The sequence below is a fragment of the Lonchura striata genome, chromosome 1 (genome assembly GCF_050655825.1).
Source record: "Lonchura striata isolate lonStrDom1 chromosome 1, ASM5065582v1, whole genome shotgun sequence".
Classification (NCBI taxonomy): Eukaryota; Metazoa; Chordata; class Aves; order Passeriformes; family Estrildidae; genus Lonchura; species Lonchura striata.
Window position 1 is genome coordinate 108,430,397 of NC_140703.1, and position 27,385 is coordinate 108,457,781.

The 27,385-nt window shown below is 35.3% G+C and overlaps 1 protein-coding gene across 18 annotated transcripts in view; it reads right to left on the reverse strand.

Annotated features, from left to right (window-relative positions):
• Window positions 1–27,385, reverse strand: part of DMD (dystrophin) — a 1,148,985-nt gene that overhangs the window by 375,443 nt on the left and 746,157 nt on the right. For all 18 annotated transcript variants that reach the window (XM_077781657.2, XM_021553010.4, XM_021553014.4 and 15 more), the window contains 2 exons: window positions 13,062–13,237; window positions 1,332–1,479 (listed from right to left, as the gene is read on the reverse strand). In XM_077781657.2, coding sequence (XP_077637783.2) covers window positions 1,332–1,479; window positions 13,062–13,237 — 324 coding nt within the window. The remainder of the gene's footprint in view (window positions 1–1,331; window positions 1,480–13,061; window positions 13,238–27,385) is intronic.

Genomic DNA, 27,385 nt, shown 5'->3' on the forward strand with positions numbered 1-27,385 from the left:
TTAACAAAAGCAGGTAAGTATGAAATGAGCCATGCTGCAAGGTAATGCATTATTATTTGCTCCATTAGGATGTATTCCCTTTTGCGCAGCTCCAAAGAAGGTGGACTGTAAAAACAAGATACAAATAAGAGATGCTAACACCTTTTATTTGTATTATGTATCCCTTAGGAATACTATATAGGAAATATTTGTGTATGTGAAGAGTGGAGCCTTCCTGCTTCTGAACAATCTGTTTAGTCTTTAAACCCTTAATCCTTTCTGCAAACTGTAAGATGCATCTAACACCCTTTAAAAGTATTTATGTGCCTTGGATCTGATATCTTCAACACAAGAGCTTCACAAATTCCCTGACTCAATGGCATCTTCTGCTAAACAGAAGGACAAACTCACCATATGGTTGAGTCTCCATTTCCTGAAACAATATTTATCCTATTTTTACTTAAAAAGAAACTTGAAGATAGATTTTTACTCAATAATCCTTTTGGTTGTTTTTCTTAAAATTTTGTCATGAGAAGGATGGAATGAGCTGACAAGTTTTCTTCAGATTCTTTAATGCTTTATTCATCACTAGCTGAATTTGTTCAACTTGGATTTACAGAAAGGATAACTAGGTCCTTGTACTCAAGGGAGGAAAGGAAAACCTTTAGGCATATATTCTATAAGTAATACACCTTTTCCAATTACAGTTTAATTTATTATTGTACAGGTTAATAAAAATAGTTATTCTACTGAATACATTTCAAAAAACTAAACAGATAAACTTCTGTTGAATATATTTATCAGCAGTATCAAACACTAACATATTCATGAAAATATTCCAGCCCTTAAAAACAAATATTTAATATTCTGATGGGTTTTTTTAAAGTATTCTTAAAAATAAGTCACCTAGATGTTTAGTCTAGAAAATCTTGCAGTGATATTATAATGAGTTGACATTTATAATTATGCATGCAGTTCTGGATCCTCTTGTGAAATACTGAATACCATTTAATAAGTGAGAAGTTATAAAATGTTAACAAGACACCTATAGAGAAATGCTACACATATAAACCAGTCATGTTCTGAATTAAGAAATGAGGATGAAAAAAAAAATGATTAATGTTCTAGTTTTGAGATGTTTTTCTTTCGGTAGATTTTCCATTAATCTTCTGGCTTTAGTATAATCAATATATATTTGTTTCTGGGTTTTGAAATTCCCAGCTTTGATTTGTCTAAAAAAGTTATATGGATGCTGTGTTTGATGTCAGAACCCATTTTGGAAAATAGCTTTTAATTTTCTTCAATGTAGAATTGAAAAAGTAAGAAAATATTAAGAATAGATCTTACAATACCTTTACTTTGCTCAGGCAATCTCTCAACTGGTCTTCATTCCCTTGTTCAAGGGGAATACAAATAATGTTGTCTGCTTCCTCTAACCATAAAATCAACTTGTTCAAATCCTCTTGAAATTCTGATAAGATATTCTTTTCTTCCTCTATCCTGCAATAAAAATGTGAAATTAATGTTTCTATAAATTTATTTTTATATTGAAGGGCATATCCATACCGAAGGATGACAGATAACTAATTCTTAGGACTTATACTAATTATTTTTATAAGTGGGCCACAGATTTCTTCATGTCAAAAATATCAGAGAAACACCAACACCCTTTTAACATGGCATTAAATGTATTCTAAAATAAAAGATCAAGGTGTAATTTACAACACCACTAAATTCAGCTTCCAAATTACATATGGCAGGTAGCAAACAAGCACACCAGAAATAAAGCAGCTAATTATTCAGACTAAAATTCTGCTTGAAGTAACAGCAGGGAAGCCCAGTGTCAACAACAAAAAAAATTCTAGCATTGAGTGTTACCAAACTGAACCTGTAAAACCTGACACAGACTCATTTGGACATATTAAACAAGATATTTCAGTAACTGTGCCATATAGTTTGGTGTTAAGATTCACAAAAAGTAGGTAAGGTTTGCAGTCGATAAGCAGGAATTCACAACACCTAACTTTAGATGTTTACTCCTCGTTTGTCTCCATCTACAATTCATCTGCTCATTTTCACTATGACTATATAAATATACTGAGATGTGAACTTTTGTGCAAAAGCTTCTGAAGCTATCAAGAGATACAGGCAAAAAAATTCAAGAGCAGCAGAGAACACTATTGGTAGAATGTGAATGCTTGGGATTAACTTTTGGAGTGAGCCCTTATAAAGAAGAAAAATTAAGATTTGTATAAAAATACTTGCAATTTATCCACCAAACTTATTCACACACTGAGAATTACCTTACGGAAAGATGAAAGACTAAATTCTTATCAAAATTAAACAACTAAAAGCAGATTCTGCAAGGTGGAATAATATTTTTATTATGACAATTTCCTGTGATATGCAACTGGCCCATGTAATATTGGGACATTCACACTCACACAAAGGGCTGAAAATATTCATCCCTTCTGATGGGGCATCACAGGCCCAACTGCACTGGTATGACAGGCAGCTGTCCTGTTTTAGAAGGTGCCATAAACAACAAAAAATACCCAAAATGCCCTCAGACTCATTTCTGGAGCCTTCCACCAGAAGACTGTGCATGATCCACAGTGTTGCAGCAGAGACTTTTTAAATGTCCCCTCCCCAGGTGAGGTACCTGGGCATTCCCCCCTGCACATGAACATATTGAACTTTATGTTATGCAGGCTTCCCTCACTCCCAGTGGAGCCAGACTGAGATCATCACTTTGACCAATGGGCATCGAAATCAGAGCAACCAAATCTTGTCTCCTGATCCACTGATGGGCATTTTTTTCTTTCCTCTTCACGATCCACTCTTACACTTTGTTTTTCTTATACATTTTCTTAAGTGATATCTTTACACTTCTATATTGTTTCTTTTCTATAGATAATAACCAAAATGGCTACAAACCTCCTTCCCACTGTAATCAAATTGTTCTATAATAAACCTTCGATGTTCACACAGATAATTGGTCATCAAGTGTTGCTGTTTCTCTCTAAATCTGCCTGAAGGGATCTACTACTAACAAGAACCTCGGTTATCCTGCCTTTAGGAGTGGGTTGTAACAATATCTGACCTAAATCTCCCTTGGCCCAACTTGATGTCTTTCTCTGTTGTCCTATCCTTTGGGGGGAAGGGACCAGCCCTCACCTCACTACAACCTTATTTCAGGGAGTTGTAGAGAGTGAAAAGATCTCCCCTCAGCCTTCTTTACCAAAGATAAAGTATATTTTCAACACATAAAAGTTGGTATTCATAATTATGCTTAAGAGTATGAAAATGTTGGTTGTAATTTATATATAAACTGAAATGTTTGGCAAATTTGTGCTGCTCTGAACAGGATCTCAATATAGCTTTAGATTAAGTTCCTGGTCTAGATCTAAAATGCATCCTAAATCACCAGATTTCTTTGTTTTTATTCTTAAAGTAATATATCTTAATATTTGGCTCTTAATATGAGCCAAACACTGTTTTGTTGGTTTCTTTTTAAGCTCAGAAAATAATTACCCTGGAGTATCTGCCTACAGATTAAACAAACATAAGCCACTGGTGCTAAATTGTTTTTTAGAGGAAAAAGTAAGAGATTATATTTACTGTGTGAACAATAAAACTCTCCAAAAACTATTTGCACTTATATATAAATTGTGGTTATACCCATATATTTATACATATACATATTTATACAAATACATGAAAAATAAACACCATAAACAACAACAGAATTAACAGCCCTACTTACTTGGTTTTGTCTTAGATTTTCTAATAGAATCAAGAATGAGTATTTTCTTGAACTGTCATTTGCCCAGAATTTCTACAAATCCAACTGATATCAACAAAAAAATGATGATGCTTCTAGACAAAGTATTTCTTGTAGTAATATATCTATTTATTACAACTCTGGATCTCTTATGGAGTACTGTTATGCAGACAGGAATTCTGGACCCTTCCAATATGTACAGAATTACCATTTGGTTGTACAGGTCATGCAAAAAAGAACAAACTTTACAGCATCACTTATTGCACTGTTCACTGAGAAGTGTTCATGCTCTCGACTTGAGAGGTCATATCCTCTTCTCAAGCCAAAAAGGTCATCTAAAACCAGCTAATAAAAATATTTGTTTCTGTGAAAATTAGTCAGATGTTAATCTTTGCTGAGATCCATAGCACTGCAAGTATAAAATGAAGAAAAACTAACTTCCTGTAGTCCTGAAAGCAGAAGCACAACTACAAATCTTTCTGAGGCAGTATCCCTCCCTGCTCAGTTATGGAAATCTGGGAATCAAGCTTCTAGTGTTATACCATAAGCCACATAATGAAACCTTTGCCTTTCAACCTGACCAGGTACTCCAGAACGCAAGCTCTCAGCAACAGCTTTCATTTTTCTGGTTTCCTCTCACTTCTACTTATTTGTGAAGTGCATAGCTCAGTGGAGGCATTATGTGATGGCACCCTGAGGATGAACCTGAGAAAGATCCAAGTTTAAATGCATTAATTCTGGCACAGAAAAGGCATAGCATTCAACTCAATATACCCAAGAGCAAAATTATTGAGCTGCATAGTATTTTGAATGAGAAATCAAAAAGATTTCTTGTCTCCTAGAAGAGATAGCAATTGGCAAGATTCCTTTTTCATCTTAAGTATACTGTCAGTTTTATCACCCTTATGAATTGGGCTGCAACTCTTAAAACATTAAAAGTTTTCCTAGTTGTGAAGGAAAGAATTTTTTACTTTGATTACTAATTTAAATACTGATCAGTAGGATAAGGATGTTTTTGACTTTCCAGGAATTCTTTCAGAGATGTTTTATGCAGATGTATACATATATACTATAGATATATATGTATTTCATATATGTGTGTGTGTGTTTGTCCTTCTGTGTGTGTGTGCATGCACAGAAGGGTTCCAGAGTTCAGGAAAAAAAAATCCATAGGTCTACTTCTTTATTCTAATCAAGAACAATATGCAGTAAAGAAATTTAAAGGTTCATTGCAATTAACAGGACATGCAGGTGTACATTATAATTTACTTTACCATCTCTTCTTGACCTGATAGAATGTCATTTCTATTATAAATAACATCTTGCAAGACAAGTGTCATATTATGCAAGACACTAAAACAAAGTGCTCTGTGTTAGCTGAACTGGTTAATTGAATTAAAAGTTTTAACTTAATGACTGCTCACACCTTTTGAACAAACTGATTTCTGTCACCATAATTACCTTTGGAACAACAGACACATGTAATTTCTAGGTGCTTAAATTCACAGTGGCAATGAAAAATTAACATTTAATTGTTACTTAGGCAGTATGGGCTTTCAAATCCAAGGCTAAACAAACTGTAGTGAGGAACATGAGCCACCAGTCAAATCAGACATGGACAGAGAAAAAGAAAGCAGTTGGGATATGGCTTGCTGGAGAAGCAAGTGACTGAGAAATAAGATATAATTCCAGCAGCTGGCCCTATGGAGCCAAACATATCCATCTCCAGCACAGGTCTTCAAGCTGTTATATACTGCTGCCATATCCTTACAAACCAACCTAAGTTCCCCAAAAGCTTTTAAGCTTTTTCTCTGTTGGCAAAAGATTTATTTCATTAACCCTGAAATAGAATCCATTTTGACTGATAGAAAATTCTCAAACTATAGTAGAGAAGCACAAAATTTCATATGCAACATTTCACCTTCTACACAACTGCTATTCTTAGGCACATTGCTTTGCATTTTCCATAGTAAAACAGCAGATTTCTGTTTGTATTTCAAAAGTCATCAGCCTTCATCCACTACTCTGAATGCACATCATTTTATAGGAATCTTACATGCATTATACTTCTGGAAGCAAATGTATCAATATTCAGTTTTTAATACTAAGTAGTAAATTAATTATTTTTCCTAATTGTGTTTTGTATATATGATAATTGATAGATTTAGGGATTAGTTTTCCTACCATTATTAAACTGAGTAAATAACATATTCTTATGTTAGTCAACAAAAACTATCATGAGATTTTTTTCTAAACTATCATTAATTCTTAGTTATATTTGTTAACTACTGCATAAACATTTATGGCCTATATCAGTAAGCTTTTATTTTCATGTGCAGTGTGAAGATACCACGTGAAATATATATTGCATCTCAAGTAATTTCTCCATAGTCAACAATGTCATAGCAATACCATAGCAACTCGTAAATAGTTAGAGAAACACATCAGATGTTTAGAGTTTGTAACTGCACACGAGCGATGCCGGATTTCTTTGGGAGGTGTCAGCTATAGAAATAAAATATACAATCATAAGAGTAGGACAGATCTGCACTTATGACTCATACTCCCATCTGTAAGTACAATAATATTTTGGTACCTTTTCACGTTTTAACATTCAGGCGTCAATTCTGTATTTGTCGTGTTTCTAAAATGAGGAATTAATGTGTTTAGTAGCTGCTGCTGAGAATAAAAGGCCACCAAAATGGTAACAAAAAATTAGAGACAATATTTGATGAAAAAAAAAAATCATTATTTCTCTAAAGAATGGATAAATATGCTTTATTACGGTAAGGAATTTTAAATAAGTGAATTTAAAATAGCACATAAAGTTTTGAAAATGTATTTAGATGTAAATACTAAACAGTAAGAAGTTTAGTTAACCTGTTTGTAAACACAATACAAATTTATGCCAGTAATCCTTTTCTAGTGATTCATTATAAGAAACCCGAAGAGTCAAAAATGAAAATTCAGAAAAATTAAATATGTAGCTAATTATGTGCTGGAAAAAAATATATATTTATTGACATGACTCTCATAAAATATCTTCATCCTAAACCAGTTTTTAAAGTGCAACTAGAAGCTAATCGCAGCCTTCTATATGCTGAGTGTTCAAGAAAAGGAAAACAATCACTTGCAGCTAGTGTGTTATGGAATAAAAAGAATATTTTAGTAAAGATATTGCATAAAAATATTACAAATTATATTTACTTTATAGGAATTAATTTTTACTTAGAATAGAAAGCTTATATTTTTGTATTCAGGAAAGTACTTGGAAGTCTTCTGGTAAACAGCCTTTGTTCTGTCATTCTTTCCATAATTACTTCAAATTTGCTTGGGTAGAGATCTGAACAGGCAGTCTGCAGGTTCAAACTCATTAAAAGTGTAAATGTATTTGCAGCTAAAATAATGAAAAATGCTCTTCCATTCAACTGAACCCAATTTTAACAAATGTCAGATCGTGATGAGTGAAAAACCCCAAACTGATTACTTCTGAAACATTGAAGAAATCTATTTCCTGGGCATCTGTTTTCAAAAACTGCACAAGAGAGCTTTAGCAAAAGTGAAAAATAAAAAGACCAACCACAATTACTGTTACAAGTCTTTCCAGTGCCTCATTTATGAACCATTCCCTTCTCCAGCTCCTATGTGAGATGCTGCTTCTCCTCCTATGTAGATTCCCTTGGCTATCCCTGCCTGGCCCAAGTGTTCCAGAAAAAGCAGCACCAAGCTGCAGCCACAGCCCTGGGGCTTGCTGCACCTGTGGCCCTAATGGCAAGCCACCACATCCCTACATCATCCAAAACTCAGATTTCCCAGTGGCATGGCTCAGAGCAGACACAGTGTGATGTGGCCAGATGTGTCTCAGGGGATGAAAAGGCAAAGGAAACTTCTGTTGGTGCAGTTTAGAAGATTCATTATTCAAAATGATTGCTGGAGTATTAATAGGGAGACAGACACTTTCTATTTCCCCTCTTTTGTCTGGGCTTAGTAACATCTATTCAAAGGGTCTTTGTGACTTCCTGCAGTCTCCAAAGTCTTGATTTCAGAGTTATTCTGTACTGAAGTACAAACTCTAACTTTTCAAAAACATGTCTTTTGTAGCAAAATGTTAACAAAAACTCAATTAAATTCCCAATTTGCTAACTACCAGTGTATCAAACTTTCAATCAAGTTCCACTTTATTCAACTGCCTGGTGTGTTTAGAAGTTTTCAGTAAGATAAAATGACTAGATGTGCTAAAATTACATTCTCATCTAATTCTTAGCAGGATGGATTAGACTGCAAGATACAGAAACTTTAAACACTGAATTCAAACTTCTACATCTTTGAAACTCTTAGATAAAGGCAAGTGGAAGATAACATCCTATGCAAACAGAACTCAAGCATAACCTCTTGATCTTCAGTTCCAAAGAAAGGAGATTCAAAGTCAATTTTAAGTCTGTGCTTTGCCTGGGATCAGCATTTGACCTTTTAAAACTGAAAACCAGTTCCTTTTTACTAAAGATCAGTAGTTCCTCAAATTGTTTTGAGATTTAGTTTGTTTTCTTGTCTGTTTTTTAATTAAGTTGACCTTTTGTGGTCCAAATAATTCTTATTCATTAAAACTGCCACTTCATCACTGAGATTAATATTATCATTTAGTGAAGCTATGATCAGTTTCAGCAATTTATGGAACATCATGGTTATGATATGGTTTACAGTTATTATTCAGGTAGTTTATTATTTATTCCAAATTATTTATGAAAACTGAATTAACATGGTGAAACTCTTTGAATTATATCCTGTTTAAATCTTCCCTTTTCAAGTCAGCTTGAAACCATGGAGTTCATGGTGGTTACAGGAAATATTTTGAATTTACAGGGTATTTATCAATGCAGTGATAGTATTACAAATAAATCATAAACCATTTAACCATACAACCTTAGGAAGACTGACAAAGCAACTTTGGAGAATTTGTCTTCTCCTCCCAAAATATAATCAATGCACCACAACATGAAAAATACCCAAGTGTTTCAGAAAAGCCTAACAGAGAGCCATCAGCATTGGGAACAGGAGATGGTGGTTAAGGGGAACACAGAAGACTGGCCATTTTTTTTACTCCATTCACCTCATGCTCTCCCAGGATCCATGGACACTAGGTTAAGAATTCTATATTTTCCTCCATAACCTTCTGTGGCCAGCACATCTCAGACATTCAGAAACTATAATGTAAACCTTAAAACCATTTTACCATCTCTTACATTTCCAGCAAGTAATCTTCCATTCTAGGTACTGAGGAATTAGGTCAATAACATTTTGTTCCACTTTCAGTTTACCCATCAGTTCAACTTTGTAAACCTCACCCTCCTGAGATTTCTCTCCAGACTGAAGATCCCTACCTTCTTGGTCACCCCTCAAAGTGCAGCCACTCCAAACCTTGGCTCATTTCATCTGCCTCCCCTCATGAATACTGTGTGCCCTTTATATCCTTAGATGTGCACAGAGATCTGCACACAATAACCAACATGAGTAGACCACAATGTTTGATATCACCAAAACAGCATTTTTTTTGTTTGTAATACCCTTTTTATGCAGCCTAAAACACTACAGCTTTTTCTTTTGATGCCAGCCCATCTCGTGCCTGTAAACACTTTCAGCAATAAGGTCAGGATTTCTTTCTGGACTTATAACAAGATCAGAATCATTTAAGTATGGGATAGTCTGTTTGTCTGAAATATTCCTTGCCTCATATTTGTGTCTGATCAAGATCATCTGCCACTTGTTGCCCATGTGCTCAGTTTTGGAGTTCCCACTATCAACTCAGCCTTTGACTACCTGAGGCATAATGTCATCAGCATTCTTGGAAATGTCACCAAACACCTCATGTCTCCAAAAACTTTCTCACATTCATGCACCTTCTAAAAATATCTGTATCACTTTCTGTTACTCCTGTAATTGCTTCCCTCCTCCCCTCAGCCCTGATGGATCTTTGAAATCAGCTTGAAGAATATGTCTAGAATGGACTGCCAATGCTCTACATAGAAGTTCAAAGCTTCATGTAAAACTGTGCAGGATTATCAAAATCAATTTATTTTGTTTGAGTAAGCAAATAGCATAAAACAGAGCTTACAATATATAAAGTAATGCTTAGCAGCATTACACTTTAATCTGAACTCACTAACAGATTTTATTTCTGGAATCCATTCAATTGCTAATTTCTTGCCACTTTATCTTGAGATCTACTGAGCAAGAAAAATGTAATGGGAAACAAAATTTCAGTTGATCACTACTTTGAGCTACTGAGAATTAACTTTAAAGCAGAGCATAATGTATTAACTACAAAGAATAAAACTAGAAACCTATTAGAAGATTATAGTCAGTTTCCTGATTTGCAGAAGGTTCTAAATGTTAATATCTATTTTTCTTCTTTGAAATTATTATATGAAAGTGCATTATACCAGGTCTGCTTTCCCTTCAGTATCACCTTCATTCAATATGGTTTTAAAATATTCCTTCCATTTTCTCATTCTCAAAATTGACTAGAAAAAAATCTTAGAATCCCCTTCATAATAATAACAACATTCTTTTAACTATGAAAATTTAATTTTTAGGAAACATTGACAAAAATAAAAGGACTATTAAAATTTATGTGAGTCACAATATAAGCATTCTGATTTTGCAGGTGCTTTTTTTAAAATAGTCTATTAAAGCTATTCTGAAAAAGAGAAATCAAAATATGTCAATTGACCTATATTTATTGTAATTTATATTCTATTTATATACTTAAACAAATTTGACATAGTACTAAGACATGCATTGGACAATGCCATGACTATATTAGCTCTTTGGACTGTATGTAGAGGCCAGTTCCTTCAACTTTTGTTTGCCTCATGCTTGATGTTAAGGATAAATTAAAACATTTTCGGTGACATGGGTTTCAAGTCTTAAGAAGAGAGAATCTGACTGTACTCAACACCAAATGAGGATAAATAATGAAAAACTAAAATATGTTAAAGCCTAAGAGTTATGCAAATCCCATGACATCATGGCTATATAAAGACTGTGCAGCTGATAAGCCTATGGTCTTTTCATGCCCACATTCATCAATAATTGAGACCTACTTAGAAGACACCACTTTTTCCTGTTAACTATGTTTCTTTCCTTTGAAAATCCACTCTAGAAGAGTAAAAAGAAGAAAACAAACAAAACACCCCATGTGTGGTGGCAGAAGTTAGGGTAGGATGTGTTTCCAAGACATGGGAGCAAAAAGCATTCCCTGGCTCTGAACAGCCAAGAAGACTGGGAGGTGAATAGAAGCATTCTGATACTCGTGAGTCTCACTAAAGCACACCAGGAGCATTTCTATCAGGGTAACACGACACTACCTGTATTCCTCCTGGTGCAATGCTATTATTCATGCAAAGTTCACTAACTGAGGTCTCTGTAATCATTTTCCTCTAAATTACACAAGCTGTCATTCTAGAGGAAAACAAACCAATTGGTCAACATACTAAACAGAAAAAAAGGAGGAATATATGTGCAAGTGTTTATTTAAGAACCTTCATCTAGGAAACATAACTGGATTATTCGCATTTAACAAATTCTAGGCTTCCTTAAAATGTAGAATGTGCCAAGAAATTCTATGTAATATTCTAGCACTGCACTGAGCCAAAAGAACATTCGGTTAGACATGTCTACCAATATATGAAGGAACAAACAGTAACAATCTTAACCAGAACAGGAATATATTTTATATCCTCAAACAATGCTCAACCACCAATCTTTCTTCTGTGTTGCCAAAGCAGATTACAGGGCTGTTAAAATGATGTGTTATTATTTTATAAGTGTTTGCACAAAATAACAGCTTTTTATGTGACAAATAAAGGCCAAGGATTACCTTGTGTAAAAAATAGCACTACCATCAACACCTGGAAATAATTATTTCCACATCCCTAAGTGACATCCCTAAGTGACACATCTACATGTCTTCTAAATACCACTGGGAAACCTTATAGCACTTTTCAGTACCTAAAGGGGAACTACAGGGAGACTGAAAAGGGACTTTCCCCAGGGGCACGTAGTCGTAGGACAAAGGACAATTGCCTTAAGATAAAAGAGTGTTTAGATTAGATATTAATGAGAAAATATTTGCTTCTGGATTGTGAGGCACTGATACAGGTTATCCAGAGAGATTCAAATCACTGGAAGTTTTCAAAGCCAGGCTGGATGAGGCTCTGAAAAACCTGATGTAGTAGAGGTTTCACTGACAATGCCAGGGGGCTGGAGCTCAATGGAGTTCCCTTCCAACCTCAACCATTCTGTGATTCTGCGATGACTCAATCACTTCCTTGGCCAGCCTGTTCCAACAACTGACATGTTCCAAGTGAAACTTCAATCATGATTAGGCTAAGTAATAATCATTCAGAACACTCCCTTTTCAATGCTAGTAAACATTTTCACAGCTTTTTCACCGCAATGATACATGACACATCAGAAATAAAAAAACTTGTTGCATACTACCAGTTCTTGTACATCTCCAGAACTGATTAATATATCTCTATATGGAATATTCTGGAATTAAAAAAAAAACAACTAAACATACATGAAGAAAGCTCTACCTGTATTTTCTACTGTATTTTAAAGCTTAAGGCATTAAGGCATTTAAAGCAGTTAGGCCTAGCATCTAGGTTAAGAACATGGTCTTTAATAAAACCTATTTTAACAGCAACGGGTTTTTTTACATTGGAAATTCTCTTTTTAGAAGTATACAACTTTTAAAAGTTGTATACTTTTAAAAAGCATGACTGCATGAGAAAAACAAACTTACCTAAAAATGATCATAAATAATATTAAATTGATAAATCCATTTTTAATCCATTTTATGAAATGTAGAGGTTAATGGCATTGATTTTGATAGATGAGATAGATTAGGATTAAATAAACCAAGGTATTATTAGTATTATAGAGATGTGCTTTAATGACATGCAATCAAACAAAAAGATTATAAACCATTTGTAAATTCTGTACTGTTCTACTTAAAATGGAGCAGTTACGGACACTTGATTGGTTCTTTTAAACATTAGGAGTTAAAAGATAAAAATACGGAGTCTGGAAGGGAGTGGTGATCACTGACAGGAAGAGGTAGAAAAGAATTAAACAAATTATAGCGTATCAAAACTTTATAGGACATAAAATTTAATTGCTGATAATTCCTTTTATACTTGAAAACTCTAGATATTGAGAGGTCCTTTTCAAGCCAGAGTCAAATATAAAATAACTAAAAATAATTTCATAATATCTTTACCCTCTTTTAACTTACCTCTTTTTTTTCTCTACCAACTGTCTGCAGATCTCCTTCCACCGGTTATTCAAACTTTCCAGCTGTTCCTTCAGCACCTTGGCATCTGCCTTTGATGACTGCTCGATAATCTCTTCACCAGTTGCATTCAAAGTTTTGACAACAGTTTGCTGCTGCGCAATGCCATCCTGAAGATCCTGCAAAATACCCAACACATTCACATCTTCATAAGGAAGTTAAATATGAAAAAAATGCTTCATCACATACTGGAAAGATGGAAAGAGGTGAAGGTTTCTGCTCTTCTCTGAATTTCAAATGAAAAATCGAAGATGAGTAGACATAAGGACATCTCATTATTTTGTAGCAAGTACCTTTCAGTACATCTCTGCAGCCTTTTACCCCCTCCAGTATTGTTGTTTACTAGAGAGCATTAAGTAATACTCTGCACTTCAAATAATAAGTAACAGTTGTGAACAAATGTACTTCTACACACCCAAAGATATACATCACATTTAATTGTCTGCAAAGTATTGTAAGATTTAAACTACAAAATGTGTGAAGTTCCTATTAGCTAGAAACTCAAATAAACAATGTCAGGAAAGCAGAGACTGTAAAACTTCTGACTCCATTAAAGAGCACCTTTTCCTCCAGCTGTGAGAAGCCTAATAACTCATGTGGGTTTTGGTTTGGTTTTGATTGTTTTTTCGTTTTTGGTTCTGCTTTGGGTTTTGTGTTTGTTTTTGGTTTTTTTTTGTTTGTTTGTTTTTTGTTTGTTTTTTTTGGGGGGAAGAGGTTGGTTTTGTTGTTGCTGTTGTTTTTTTAGGTTTGGTTTAGAGTTTGGTGTTTGTTGATTGGTTAGGTTCTTTTTTTTTAAACAGGATTGGGGGAGCAATACTTGTAAGAAAAAGTATTGCAATGTTTCTACTTACACACAATTAAAAACTGCCAAAAGATAACCAATATGGGCCATTTTTAAGTTTTTTTTAATGCATTGGGATACCTTTTCTCCATCTTTTATGACAAAATAAAATAATTTTTCTTGTGGAATTCGTGTAGCTACCTTACTTTATGTTTAAAGCAACACAATTCAGAATCTGTAGCTTAGATTGTAACACTGTATGCCTGTTGAATCAAGTTTATATATAATCAATATTTTCATATTTTTAGTCATCAGTAGAGCATGAGTATTTTTCCCTTGAATTCCTCAGAATACATAAACAAAAAAGTGTAAAATAATTTTCAACAGTTTACTGCTAAAATAACCAGGAACTCAAATTAACATCAACAGTCTACACTGTGATTTTCATACTTATGACAGATTTTCACAACCTTAGGAAGTGAGTCTGAAGGCTTTCAAGTAAAATGCTGAATCTAGTTTTTCTGGAGAAAACCAAATACTCCAGTATATCATACTCCAGGACAAAATCATATGTTTGCTTTCTAAATGCATAGCATAAATTGCAGAGCAAGTCAGAAAACCTGCATATTAACATTAAATAAAATGTGTCCATGAAACAGTTAAAACTGGCAAGATACAACTTTCCAGGAATGTAAAAGATGAACATAACTACTCCTTATGCTTTTTTTAATATATAACTTTGGTTATGAGGTTATGATTGAAGTTCACAAACTGAACCACTCTGGAAGTTTACTTGTTCTAACTTGATCAAACTCAGTTGCCAGCTACTAATTCATTAAATTGCATTGAGTTGGTTGAATGCTCTGTCTCAGCTTTTGCACAGATTTTACAGGGACAGCTTGAACAGCAACACCAGCAGAGCCTGGCGCACAGGGGTCAATGTCAGCAGGTTGCTGTGGTGTTTGCCCAAAGCCCCGGACAAGGGGCTGTAGCTGAAGCAGAGATTTATACTGTTGAAATTTAGGTAATTTTACTATACTTTCTGTTTGGTTTTATCACAATTTCTTTTAGGTTGTTACAGGACACACTAACCCCGTCCCCAAATTATTCCTTAGATTCCTCTCAGTAAAAACTGTTATGCTGATGTTTTGGGTTTTTTTTCCTAAGCTATTTTGAAGCCTCACAGTTTCAGAATAAGCAGCTGTGATGAGCATAACGTGGCAGTAATCTGAATCCTGTTTTATTATGTTTTCATAGGATGAGAAACGTTTTCTGCAGGATCCTTACAAGCTACGTGACAGGCCAGTCACGTTGCCTCAAGCACCCTGCTGCCCCACAGTGTCCCAGCACACTGCTTTGCCTGTGGAATGTGTGAGGTTTTTAAGATACCTTTGTAGGAGAAACCACAAGATTTTCTAAGAGCCAGAATAGACACATAAAAGCCTCTTACTTTTCATTCTGCAATGCCCATTAATATGATAATACCCGGCCCAACCTGACTATTATTTTCAGGTACATGATTTCACTGTTATAAAAAAATAGCAGCAATGGCTAAGTTGTTTGTCTAAATGCAAATGTTTTTTACTCTTGCAAGTCTTATTTGGTCTTTCCACTACCTACTTCCCTTTTGGTAATGTCCAGCTTAAAATACGTACCTAATCTTTGCACATATTCACTGTATTTCACATTGATTTTAGCACTAGAGCCTTTGCATTGCACAGTAGGGAGCATTACCTAGGTAAATCATAACAATGTATAGTTTAAGGAAAAATAAATTAGAGTAAGTGGCTTATTTCCAGAAAGGCACTTGAGACCTCTGTGCTACTACACACATTTCTGTGAAGTTAAGATTCATACCACTTACTGAAAAAACAACTCAGAATAAAGCTGCTACTTTTATGCAGAGGCCCATTCATTTGGAATAGGACATCAAAGAAAGATGGGAAATTCTACTTCTGGAACTCTGGAGGTTTTAGAAGCAAAATTTGTAAAAATGACTTGTTATTTATGAATCCACTTCTCTAAATGACAGGAACAACAACCAGTCAGTAAACTACTACAAAGTGAAATGCTAAGTGAAAGCCCATTCAAGTATGCTGAGCCTTTTTCCTGTACTCACAGCATCTTAAATTAGATTTTGTCTCTCCCCCAGCATACACAAATACCAAACAGCAACTAGTACATGATTTCCACACTTATTTTAATTGACACAAAGTTAAACAAAGGAATTTTCTCATTTGTCCCCTGACATATTATGTAATAGGCCTCACTTACAAAGTAAAAAAGAATAAGCTCAGTGGCAGGGGTGGTCTTAGAACTTAAGATCCCTAATGCTGGAATGGGAATAGGACATGTGGGAAGAAGTGTGAACTTCTACCAGAACATGAGAGAAGCATTCTGGCCATCTGCATTTCAGATCACCATAAAGAACTCAATCTGAGATGTCTTCTTTCCAAGTATTCTAAACATTTAACACTTTTTACATGATTAAATAGAAACACATGAATTTCTGATGAATTTCTCCTGGATTCCACAGCCATTAAAAAGATTTTTGCTGGTAATAGATACTTCACAGAGCACAGCTTCCAATGAAAACATTAATATTTTTTAAAATGTATTTTTTATTAAGAGAACAAAAGTTTTTTAACTGCTTTACTCAAAGCCACATTTTCACATGCTCATTCCAGAATTATTACTACAAAGATGTTTTTCACAACTTACATTAGTATCCAAAGTTGGCCAGCAGCTATATTCCTACTAACATCCCCCTCCACCCTTGCCACCCACCTGCCTGACAGCAAAGTGCTGGGAGCCTGCACAGCTTTGCCTCCCATGGCCTTATGGTTTATGGCTCTCCAGAAGGAATATTGACTGTGAATGTTTCAGGCACCTTCACTTGAACTTCCACCTCTTCATATAGAAATGATAGAGCAAAAGAGCACACTGCACTTTGGATTCCCACCTTGCTCAGAAGGCCACTGGAGATACGTACACTTGCAGTTATACAGCTTCCAGTCATTTTACAAACAGAGTGAGCCAACAAATTTAATTAAAATTGTATTTTTATGTGTCTCTGGAAACATTAAATAGGTTGGACAGGACGCTGAGCAACCTGCTCTACTGGAAGATGTCCCTGCTCATTGCAGGGACATTGGGCTAGATGATCCTTAAAGGTCTCTTCCAATTCAAAATGTTCCATGATTCTACATTCCCACACACAGAACTAATCACAATTTTGAGTAAGACACTTTTATGCATTATTTCTTTAAAACATGTTGCATTTTAAGCTAATAAGAGAAGCAGAAGAAGCTATTAGAAGCAGAAGAAGAAGCTATTAGAAATACTGAACACTTTAATTTTTCTTTCTTGTGATTCCCAAGTATAAGCAGGAAATGGCCAACCATTAAATTAAGGTTTAAATAATCTCTCAGATTAGAAATTGCAGAAGGAGTATATTAAACGACTTTTCCTACAGAGGGCTTTACACTTTGATAATGATTTCAATTCATTTAGGATAATAACAAAACATTCATATGATGCATATTTGATTAAAACATTTTTTTTTTATTTTCCAAGATTTAAATAAAATGAATTATACACTCTCCTTCAGAAAATTTCCAAGTGGAACAGAAAAAAGAAACAAATGTGGTATAAGCACAGAGCAAAATATTCACGATAATCAAAAGAGCTGTCTCTGCAATAGCAGGGGACTTGTCCACAATCAGTCTAAAAACCCTGACCTAGTTCACCACTGGTATTAATTTAGTTTTATTTTGTATTTTCTAGAAATAACTGCCTAATGGCAACACAAGAATTTCTGCTTTATTATATTTGTTGACTCCAACACAAGAAAAAAAAGGAAATTAAGAAAAAAAGGAAAAAGTGGAAAGATAAATTGTCAAAGGAGTTAACTTGACACTTCCAGCATTGCTTCTAATGTCCCCAAGTGTATGTAGAACAATATTTCATTTGTACTTCCAAACACTCACAGGTTTCTGCATTAATATTATCATATTGTAATCAATCTTGTAAAGCTGTTCTTAAGATAATTATTAAGCAAATCACAGATGCTCATGGCTGAGTTGATGAAATTGTTTGTAACACCGTTATCCTTAAGGAAATACTTTCCAACTATACTGTGTGATGCTTTCCTAAGATTACAGGTCTGAGAGACCCTAAATCTACAGGCATTCCTAGTACCAACTTGGCAAGAGCTTTCAGTTCATACCCTAAATACAAGGTAGGAATCCCCCAAAAGGAAGAGAGAACAAGGATATAATGAAGTGACTGGTGATTGGAAGTGACCTTAAAGATCAACCAGTTCCAACCCCTTGCCATGGGTAGTGACATCCTGCCCTAGACCAGGTTGCTCAAAGCCCCGTCCAACCTGGCCCTGAAATCTTCCAGGGATGGTGCATCCACAGCTTCTCTGGGTGACCTGTTCCAGTGCCCCACCACCCCCACAGTATAGAATTTCTTTCTAATACCCAATCTCAACCTACTATCAGTTTGAAGCCATCCCCTCATGTCCTGTCACTATATACTGTTGGAAAAAATCTCTCTCCAGCTCTCTGGTAAGTTCCCTTCAGGTACTGAAGGGCCACAATAAGGGCACTCTGGAGCGTGCTGTTCTCCAGGCTGAACAATCCCAATTCCCTCAGCCTTTCTGAGGGAATACCTAACAGTAAAATACATCTGTCTTCCCTCTCATCTAATCTCCTTCCCATTATTTTCACTTGAATTTTTTCAGGGATTCTATTATGCATTGTCATTTTACTTCTTCCTTTTTTTTCTTTTTAACCCTCTGCTTGTCAGTCCTGTGGATTGCCTTCTCCTAACTACAGCCAAAGATGTGGATTTAGATTAACCAAAAAATGCTTTATAGGTGATCCTGGATCTAGTCGTATTCTCAAGTTTGCTGCAAATCCCTGCAAATCACTGCAAAGAGAAATACTTTGTGTTTTGGGAGTTCTCACAGTTATGGTTTTGGACTTCTACCTATTTAAGTTTGCTTTCAAAGTTATGCAACTATTTTTCTTTTAATATTATTTTTACAGTACATTTATTTTTAAGTAAGTGAATCATTCAAGGAGCCAAAGGAACTTTCTTCTGGATATGGACAAGCAGAATATGGTTTGAAGTCAGGTTGCTAACAGCACCCACAATGATTCTTAGATTAATGACATCTAAGAGTTACACTGCACAGATTCCTACACAACTGTGCACAAGGACTTTGGACACACTTTTATGTATAAAAGTCCAGTAAAGAACAGTTTAGAATATCTAAAGATGCCTTTATTTCACGTGGGCCAGGTTGATGCTTTGTGAGCCATCTTGTAACACACAGGTTTCAAAAGCAGGAAGGTACCCCTGTTGATTCAGGGTATTTTACCTAAATAATAAAATGAATATGAACAATATGCTCACCAAAATGATTTCTTACTGATATTTGATTCTTTTCTTAAAGTTTTGACAGTGCTTCCTTATTTTGTTTTGACTGCTGTCCATAGCCTTAACTTACCATGAACAAATAAAACTAACAAAACTCATAATTTGTTAAATCCTATCCTATAACATCCAGTTTTATCTACTGCATAAAAAATAAGTAAATATAAAAAGTATCTTAGTTTCAGACAATTTAATGGGTCAGAGACACAGAAGTAAGTTACCTCCCCTTAGTTTTCAGTATGTACTGGATAAGCAGTATATTAATATAAAATGTTATGGCACTTTGGGTTTTCAAGCCTTTTTTACTGAAGCATCAGTAGTTTTTCCATCCTTTTTAATGGATGCTTATTAACTGTTCGAGATCTATTTTGTGATAGTAATACTATACATTTGCTTAATCAACCATCACCAATATTATGAAGAGTTAATTACAGTATATGCTGGTTTTCCCCAGGAAACCAGGATTAAACTTTTTGTAGACAAAGTATCTCATAAAATTGACTAAAGAACTCATCAAGCAATTTCAAATAGATTACATCATCACATTTCTAATTGCCACCTTTTATCCTGATGGTTTTCACAATGCTCATGACAACTGATTAAGCAATATGAGAGAAAGATAAATTCTTTGTTCAGGTAGATTCCAAATATAAATTAAAACACACACAAAAAAGAAAAATAATTGAGTAGATGAGGATTTTAAGAAAATCCTTTTTAAGTTTGACTTCTTTTCTCATATTATGCAAATTAAAGATTCATCAGAAGCCTTACTGATGTACATAAGAGGGTACCTGAATAGCATGAATTTGCTTTATTTGTTATTTCTCAGTTAATTTGACCATGGCTCTTTCTGTAACCTCATTTCCACTTGCCATTGACAGAAATAGCATTTTACTGATAAACTTAGTCAGAAACTATTCTATGAGCAATCTTGGGAATATTTTCCTCTTTTCTTTGTGGTAGACAAACATACTTAACAATAATTTATTGTTATGGAAAAGCCCTGCACTAACATGAAAAAATACCACAAACGAGTTAATTTCTGTCAGAAAAAATTAATGGTCCCAAAATGGTTTAAGAGGAAAAAAATGTATTGCCTCTCCTTCATTCAGTTAAGGTACAGATCCAGAAGCACTCAAAGGTACTGTGCACCACTGTAAGAACACTGTAGTCCTAAATTCAACATTTATGTTCTAATCTTCAGTCATTTACATAAATTTGTCTTCGGCTTTAAATCACATAAAACCATAAGGCTGACATAACAGTGTCTACTCAAATGCAACCATATAAATCAGAGAACTGTGGAAACATCTGGTAGAAAACAATCCCCAAAACAATTTGCTAGTATTTGGTTACCAGAATGAATTTACCCATTAAGAGTAAGTACCTCTGTTCAATATCCTATTAGAAATAAGGAAGAAATTAATTTTCTAGGCAGTTAAACCCCAGTGATTTAATCTGGAGACACATTACTGGCACTTTGTTAGGATTAAAACAATCAACAAAGAGTATACAATGTTCCCTGTTTTCTGACAAACAGCTATGAAATGTTTGTTGCTTGATGTGCATGATGTTGGCTATTGTGTTATTATTATTGTGAATGATGGAAATTCAGGACAACTGATAGATAGAAAAGGTGAAAAACAGTGATAAAAGGTCAATGTTTGCTAAGGAGTTGGCAATTTAAAGAAAAGTGTTTTCTTCTTAGCATGAATCATAGGAATGATAATGGCTTGAATATTACTACCAACTCTGCTCAAGAACAGCATTTGAAAGAGGTGAGAGTAGACTTTGGACAGACTCTCCCTATAAAGCAGATATGGGTTTTATGCTGTCTGTATTTCTGGTTTTGTATATCAGCTGTACATGAGAAACCAAAGGAAAATTACTGCAGACTTGTTTTCTGAACATACAATAAATACTGTAAAGAAAAAAAGGAGATTTCATTCTCACTTTGAAAAAAATTATAAATAGAATTATTTGCAGCTTAAGCCACAGTTTATATAAAAAGCTTATAAAGCATGTAAACATTTTTCTTGATTTGGTATGCAAATTGCTTTGTTGGAGAGCCCTAGGAAACTATATTCCATCTTGCTCCCTGTATTGCTTCTTTTTTATCTTTTGTTTGATGCTGTTTAGTTAGGAAGACATGCGGGCCAGTATTTCCCAAGATGTATTTTATACTATCTATGACTGATAGCAGAGATAAAGAAAGTTGGCTACACCACAGCTGTATATTTTAACAAAATAAATGGAGATATATAACTTCTTATACTCTGCCAAAAGCTGCTAAATCAGCAAAAGTTCCAGATTTATTTGAAATTATAATCTCTTCCAGGCTTTATCCCTTGACTGTGCCTTTCGTCTCTAGAAAGGGAGAAATCCATCCTTTAGAAGACAAGTCATAAAAGTGGAAATTTCATTATTTTACCTACACAAATATTTTAGTCTATGCTGCTGGCCTTTAAAAGTCAATATTCTTCTATGGTGTAGTAATTTCACATGTCAGGTTGCTACAGTAATTCCAGATTTTTGCCACTGGTACCTGTGCTGTCATCAAATATAATTCCAAATTGAACTTCAGTTCATCTCCAAGATGCTGGTCAAGGCTGAGCCATCACAGGGAGAACCTCTGGGTTGATATGTTTAAGAAGGGGAATGAAATCCTGTGTAATTGAAGTGAGAGAGAGGAGTGAGAATATGTGAGAAACAGCCCTGCAGACACCAAGGTCAGTGCAGGAGGAGGGGCAGGAGCCGCTCCAGGTGCCAGAGCTGAGGTTCTGCTGCAGCCCATGGTGCAGCCCATGAGGCAGATGTGCCCCTGCAGCCCTTGGAGGATTGGAGGATCCCACTCCAGAGCAGGAGGATGGCCAAAAAAAGGCTGTGGCCTGGTGGGAAGTCTGTGCTGGAGCAGGGTCCTGGCAGGATCAGTGGCCCATGGAAACAGTACCTGTGCTGAAGCAGGCTGGCTGGCAGCACATGTGTCCCCATGCTGGAGCCATCAGTTCCCAAGCTGCACACTGTGGGGATGTCCCCACCCTGGGCAGGGAAAGGCTGTGAGAAGTCCTCCCTCTGTGGAGGAAGGAGCAGCAGAGACAACATGTGATGAGCTAATCAGAGCCCCAGTTCCACATATACTTGTATCGCTGGAGGTGGAGATTTAGAGAACTCAGGAGTGCAGAAAAGCCTAGGAAGGAGGGAGGGGTGGAGGGAGGTGCTTTCTATTTGAGTTTGCTTCTCATTGCCCTGCTCCAATTTAATTTGTGATAAATACAATTATTTCCTCAAGCTGAGTCTGTTTTGCCCATGATGGCAACTGGTGAATGATCTCTCCCTGTACTTATCTTGACCCATGAACCTTTCATTGCATTTCCTTCCCCCCTGTCCACCTGAGGAGGGGAGTGACAGAATAGGTTTGGTGGCCAACTAGTGTCCAACCAGGGTCAACTCAATACGAAAACACTCTGTGGCTTAGAAGCATTGAAAAAAATTGTATATTACTGCTTCAGGTGATAGCTGACCTTGGCAAATTGTCTTCAAATGCTGATAGTTTGCAATCATACTAAATTCTTGGGGTTTTTTAATAAAGATATTCACCAGATTAATAGTAATCAAAAAAAAAAAAAAAAGAACATCACTTTCCCATTTTTCCAGTGAGATGTAATTGTTAAAATGAGCCATATCCATTTAAATTAATATTTCTTGTGTCTTTTTAATGTAACACAAAATAGTGGTGAAAGTCATTTTGCTATTGAATGTAAAGTGCATGACCAGAGGTCTATTTTCTGTTTCTAGCCCACATTACACAGTTGCTTCTTTTTAGTATATTAATTCAATTTAATTTTAGAACTGATTTAGAAATACTGCAGGGAGAGAAAGGGACATTTTTTTCCTTCAAAAAGCTCTACTGCTACTGCATACTAGCTATAATGCTTCAGGTTAAACATATAAAATTCAACTCTGAGTCCAAAAGCCTACACAATGTTTTGCAACACACACCACTGAATGCCACCATAATATATTCATTTCCATACTGATGTAGCATCAAAATGTGAAGAGAATACTCATTCAAACAACTTTTTAGTTTATCTCTACGGAGAATAGAATATGGCCTAATTTGATATCATGTTTATCAGTAATAGTGATGGATTTATCTCAATATCACAATATTTTTAGTGAAATAAGCAATTTTAATCCAACTCACTGTGAATGCCATTCTTCATCTTTTTCTGTCATATTTAAACAAATGTTTTTTCTTCTTTTATATTAAAAAGAGACAGAACACCTTTATGGTTTCACAGATTTTCCTGATTCTTGCGGAACTATCCAGACCCTTGCATAACCCAAGTTATTTCCAATATGCCTTTTGTGCCTCAAAGCCTAGAAAACTTCAATAAGCTTTCCTATGGAATCTATACATGGAGAGTGTTATCTCTATTCATTAACTCAGCAGAACTGGAATAAATATATGTGCCTCAGAATCCTGTACATATTATTTCTTTCTTTTGAAATTTGTATATTGTTATTTATCAGTGCTTTCAGATATGGAAAAACCCAACCCATTACATTAAAGTAGCAGATTGGAAATACTGAACAAGCTATACATATTGACTTTCTAGTATTGGTCATTTATAGCCTCCCTTTAAGATAAGCTACTGCAGATATCTCCTCCTTCAAGTATTTGAATAATATATAAACATATTTTTATATGTGTATAAAATATATTTGTATAACTCTGTTGAAATTCTCATCCATATCTTTTACGCTTTATTTTAAATCAAATTAAAATTGTGCATAAATTTTTTTCAATCAGAAAATCCTCATGTGTTTGTTCTTCTTCATTAATATTTAATATATATATTTTTCACAGATACAAGAAACTTTTTCTGGATGCTTTTTATTCTGTGAAAACTAAAAAATTAGTCACATACCAGACAAAAATAGAAAAACCTACTGCTAATATCATTCTGCCTGTTTGTAAGAAAATAATGACAAATAGATTTGGACTAATAGTCAGTGTACACTGACTTGGCTGCAATAGAAAGTTATAAGGGAATAAATGTATCCCAAGAAATGTGAAGCCTACAAAAGTGGCTTCCCAGTTGTGGAAAATTACTGTCGTAGGCAAGGGGATGAATCAGTTTAAGCTTGCAACAGCTTCTGTATAGAAGCATCAAGTGCAAAGCAAGTAAAATGGTATTGGGTACCACGGACAGCTCCACTTAACAATTTACCTGTTGTACATCATTGCATTATGGCCTTGCAATACAACAACAGGCATAAACCATGGGTATTGGTTCAGTGAGATAAGGGAGACAAAACTAAAATATTTCCTGAGATTTCAGCAAGGTTAAAACCAGAATAAAATAAACCAAGCCAGCAGAAATACTCAATTTTCAAGAAGAAAAGTAAGGAATCTAATTATAGCAACGAAATTATTTCCCTGCCCAGTGCTGGAAGGCTCATACAGCATAAGCTCAACTGCCCTGAATTTAAGACAGACCCAAAAATCCCTAGCAAATAATTTAGCAACGGATTCTGACAGCCAGAATTAATTGTCTACCTACTTCTCCTCCTCCTGTCTCCATTAAGGCAGCATTTGTCTCAAGCCTCTGAGCAAGACTAACCTGTGGGAGAATGTCAGTGGCAAGGGGCAGATGACAAACTACCTGTGTGCAGCTACCACATCATCCTTATTCTTCCTCTGTTTAGATCTTGCTGGACCTTCCCTCACCTTTCATATCTCCATCAACTCTAGATTCCTAAGAAATGCAGCTTTAGGTCTTTTAGTGCTGAGAAGAGGGTTTCTGTCCCAACTGAGTCATGTTAATTTAAGTAGACTGGCTTTACTCCCTACAACAACCACTGGGGTGTTTCTTTATCCCTGCTACACTTCATTTTCTCCAGTATTTTAGCCTATGAATCTGTCTTGCTCCTTCTTCAGAGCATAATTATAGCACTGGGGTCTGATCTTTTATTAATTCAAATGCTTTCCTAAGCATACCAGTGTTGCTACTCAAGGGATATCTGATTTACATATTCCCTAATTTCATTTCTGATTACTAAATTCATCAGCTTGCTTCAAAGTAGTTCATAGTAAGACTTTCAGGAACTGATGTTCATTGCATATTCAATATTTGTCTCAGAACAGCACCACAGTTTCAAAATACAAATCAATATGTTTTCTAATAAAGTTTTTTCAGTGAAAAACATGCACCCCTACATCCTAATGTTTTAGGAGAAGAGAAACAGACTTTTAAAACATCAACAGTTAGAAACAAAAATAAACTTTTATAGGCTCTAGGTACTCTCTGCTGGACAACAATTGACTTCAGTTCAGCTCTTCTCACATATTCAGCCAGAGGTTATATTGAAATTGAAATAACTGTATAAAATCTGAGAGAAATATGAGTTGAAAACAGGAATTCCACACTAAGGATAGGGACCCAAGAAACAAGCAATTAAGGAAATGTTACTTCCCTTTCTGAAGAGGTCATTATTTCACAGACATGTTACAAACAGAAACAAAAAACCTCAAACCTTGGGTTTTTTTCCCCCTTACTGAATATTTAATAGGGGTTATAGGTGGTTTACTGACCCATAGAAATTTAAGAAGTGAAAGTGTGAAGTTGCACATTTTTAACGTGCTCAGCTTTCCTGAGTGGTAGACAATGAGGGGACTTGGTAGTTCTCTGAACTAGATTCCAGCAAAATGGTTTTGGGGGAACAAAATCCCTTGTACTTCTATTAAGTAACATTGCCCATGGAAGAGTCATACTTAAATAAAAATCACAATCTTCTTTGCTCACTGTGGATAATGTATAATGTCTGCAAACTTCCAGGTTTCTACATACAGAGTAGTGATTGTCCTGCTCTGCCCTGGTGTAGCCTCCCCCCATCCTGGGGCTAGTTTTGGGTACCACAATATATAAAAGATATTAAACTATCAGAGAGCATCCAAAGGAGGGCAGTGAGGATGGAGAAGGGCCTCGAGGGGAAGCCATGTGAGGAGCAGCTGAGGTCCCTTGGTCTGTTCAGCCTGGAGAAGACTGAGGGGAGACCTCACTGCAGTCACAGCTTCCTTGTGAGGGGAGAGGAGAGGCAGGCTCTGATCTCTGCTCTGTGGTGACAGTGACAGGACCCCAGGGAATGGCCTGGAGTTGTGCCAGGAGAGGTTAGGCTGGATATTAGAAAAAGGTTCTTCCCCCAGAGAGTAGCTGGGAACTGGAACAGACTCCCCAGGGCAGTGGTCACAGCACCAAACCTGCCAGAGTTCAAGAAACATTCAGAAAACCTTCTCAAGCACATGATGTGATTGCTGGGGCTGCCCTGTGCAGGGCCAAGAGTCTGAGTCCCTTCCACTTCCAGCTAAGGATGTTCTATGATTTTTTTTTATTTTATAACTTTAGACAATATGTAATTAAGTCCAGCTTCCCATGCTTAGAGATGACAAAACAGAATTAACTCACTGTTGTATACAGCTCACTATTATGACATCCATACAATCATCTGAGAATGAGAGCTATCCACCAATGCTATATTAATGCTAAGTTATATTAACTCTGGTGTTTTAATAAAGCATGAATACAGTTTGCAGAAGTGTTATGACAATAGAAAGATAACTTGATCTCTGCATTCTAATTTTTTTTTTTTTTTGCAAGGTGCTACACATAGGAAAACCAATATGTTCAAAATACTAATATTTAGTTCAGTAATGTAGTTAGTTTTATTTTGGGAATTTTGTGGAGTTCCCTTGTTTTTATTCATAAATCTCTACACTTACATTTAATATTGAATTTTTGTGCTGGGACATAGCTTCAATCAGAATTAAATTTTGCTTTAAATGTACACCTGATTTCAAAAAATTCATCTTTAAATTATAATATCATCCTAGGTAACTTAAATTTTTGTATTTTATAACAAAATTACAAAAGAATGGTACATCTCAAGAAAAAACTGGCATAGTTGAAAACCTTCAATTCAACCCCTAAAATAATTCCTAGTGAAAATTAAGTTTTACTAAATGAAAGGACTCTTC